Source organism: Rhinolophus sinicus, chromosome 8, assembly GCF_057876585.1.
Source record: "Rhinolophus sinicus isolate RSI-liver-muscle chromosome 8, RSI-T2T, whole genome shotgun sequence".
Classification (NCBI taxonomy): domain Eukaryota; kingdom Metazoa; phylum Chordata; class Mammalia; order Chiroptera; family Rhinolophidae; genus Rhinolophus; species Rhinolophus sinicus.
This window is the reverse complement of record NC_142508.1, coordinates 78,804,536-78,806,693: the sequence shown is the minus strand read 5'-3', so window position 1 is coordinate 78,806,693 and position 2,158 is coordinate 78,804,536. Positions and strand designations below refer to the sequence as shown.

The 2,158-nt window shown below is 49.5% G+C and overlaps 1 protein-coding gene across 1 annotated transcript; it reads left to right on the top strand.

Annotated features, from left to right (window-relative positions):
- The first annotated feature begins 695 nt into the window (after positions 1-695).
- On the top strand, positions 696-1,869 carry LOC109447388 (uncharacterized). Its single transcript, XM_088800711.1, is given in 2 exon segments — positions 696-1,023; positions 1,025-1,869. Coding segments are annotated over 2 exon segments (876 nt in total). The 5' UTR covers positions 696-792; the 3' UTR covers positions 1,670-1,869.
- Positions 1,870-2,158: the final 289 nt, after the last annotated feature.

Here is a 2,158-nt window from a genome sequence, read left to right as displayed (position 1 = left end):
GAAGGCCCATTTCTCCAACTTCTCCATCAAGTCTCTACTAGTTCGCTGACTCACGTGACGAATGTCAGCCCCGTTCCAGGAACCCTGGCTGTCCTCCTCTGTATATAGTCAAAACAAGCTGTCCTTTGCATGCATTACACACAATCCCAGAGAAGGCTGACTAAATGGGCTAAACCAGTCAAGACAGATGATTTCCAAGTGTCTGATGCCAATACAATCGTTTTACAGGCCAGTTCAGAAAACCAAACCCATCACTGCTGGGTTTGTTTCTCGGCAATCACAGCGATCTCTTGCCTAGGAACCGCCTTCTGACTTCTCTTACGTTAGACCATGCAGCCCCGTGTATCGTTCATTCAGCCTTGGTGGGTAGCTCCGCAGACGTCAGCATTCCCTTCCCAGCTTAGCTCTGCTGTTAGCCAGAAGGAGAGCCGCTCTTGACTTTACAGTGGGAGGCACTCGTCCCTTCCAAATAGATTCCTATCAGCTATGCAGAAGAAAGCAGGTCCCTAACATGGCAGACGTGCCTGAAGCAGAGCAGAAACAATGTTTTCTTTATCAGACACACCTGTGGCCAGTCATTCGTTGCCTGGGATTGGTGTATGTACTAAACAGCATCCCAAACAAATTCTGCCAAACGTGGTGGAGAAGAAATTGGAGACACAGCGTGAGCATCCAAAAATGAGACTGGGACTAATTGCAGAAAGTTCCCCCAAAGCCTGAATGATCAGGAAATGCCCTGGCTTACAACTGTTTTCTCCTTGAATTTAATCTACTTCTTCAGGAAAAGGTTATATGCTAGGCACTAAATTTTACAAGCGAGAAAATCATTTAGGTTTTTACATAACGGTGGTCTATGGGGGTAGTGACAGTGACAACTACTTTCCAGCAGGGTTGGGAGCTGTGGGTTTGGGTGCAGACATGGCCAAGTCCAAGAACCACAACACCCACCACCGGTCCCGAACATGGCACAGAAACAGCATCAAGAAACCCCGATCACAAGGACACGAGTCTCTTAAGGGGGTTGGACCCCAAGTCCCTGAGGAACATGTGCTTTGCCAGGAAGCACAACAAGAAGGGCCTGAGGAAGATGCAAGCCACCAACGCCAAGGCCATGAGTGCACGGGCTGAGGCCATCGAGGCCCTCGGAAAGCCAAAGGAGGTCAAGCCCAAGATCCCAAAGGGCAGCAGCCGCAAGCTCAGTCGACTTGCCTACCTCGCCCACCCCAAGCTTGGGAAACGTGCTCGAGCCCGTGTCACCAGGGGTCTCAGGCTCTGCAGGCCAAAGGCCAAGGCCAAGTCTCAAACCAAGGCCCCAGCTGCGCCTGCAGCCGCAACTCCACCTCCAGTTCAGGCCCCACCTCCAGCTCAGGCCCCAGCTCCCAAAGGTGCCCAGGCCCCCCACGAGGGCTCCAGAGTAGAGGCCTCTGTATGCCCATGGAGGACGAAGGGGCTGGTGTGGCCCTGGTGTCCTCCTGTGCTATTTGAACAAATAAAGCTGAGGCAGGAGAGGTCCAAAAAAAATTACTTTCCAAACGTCAGTCTGTCATCTGACGTAGAGTTGTTATCTGTCCGGTGCTTTTGTACAATCTCTGCCCACCCCTCACGAACGCACAAACACATACGCATTTCCATGGATCCAAATATTTTCTTTATAGTCGTTAGAATTTAGCCTTTCTTAGAAGTACATGTGAAGCTCCTGTTACGGCTAAGGGGTACACTGAGCCCCGTGAAGGCAGAGGCATGTCACATTCACCCTGTGTCCCCATCAAGGCTGAGCAGTGCCTGGCACATAGCCCGCAAAAGTTTTGTTGAGCAAATGAAGAAACATTAGACAAGGACCGTGTCCTTAAAACCTCTGGCTGTGAACGGATTCTGTTTAGTTTTTCTTTTCCATGTTTTCATTCATTGTCGGCAGATATTTGTTTTCCTTCTTCCTTGGACGAACTAGTATTTATTGAACTCCTAACGTGTGCTTCAGTTTATGGGGTTACTTAATTTAAAACTAATTACGAAGGGAGCATTTTCCTGGATGAGGAAACTCGGAGAAGATAAGGAATTTTCCAAGTGCTGAACGTCCAGATCTTCTCTCTCTGCTCTCGGGCTCTGTGGTTCAACCAAGGTACACCGATTTCAAAGGGTTTACACATCAATTCTCCAG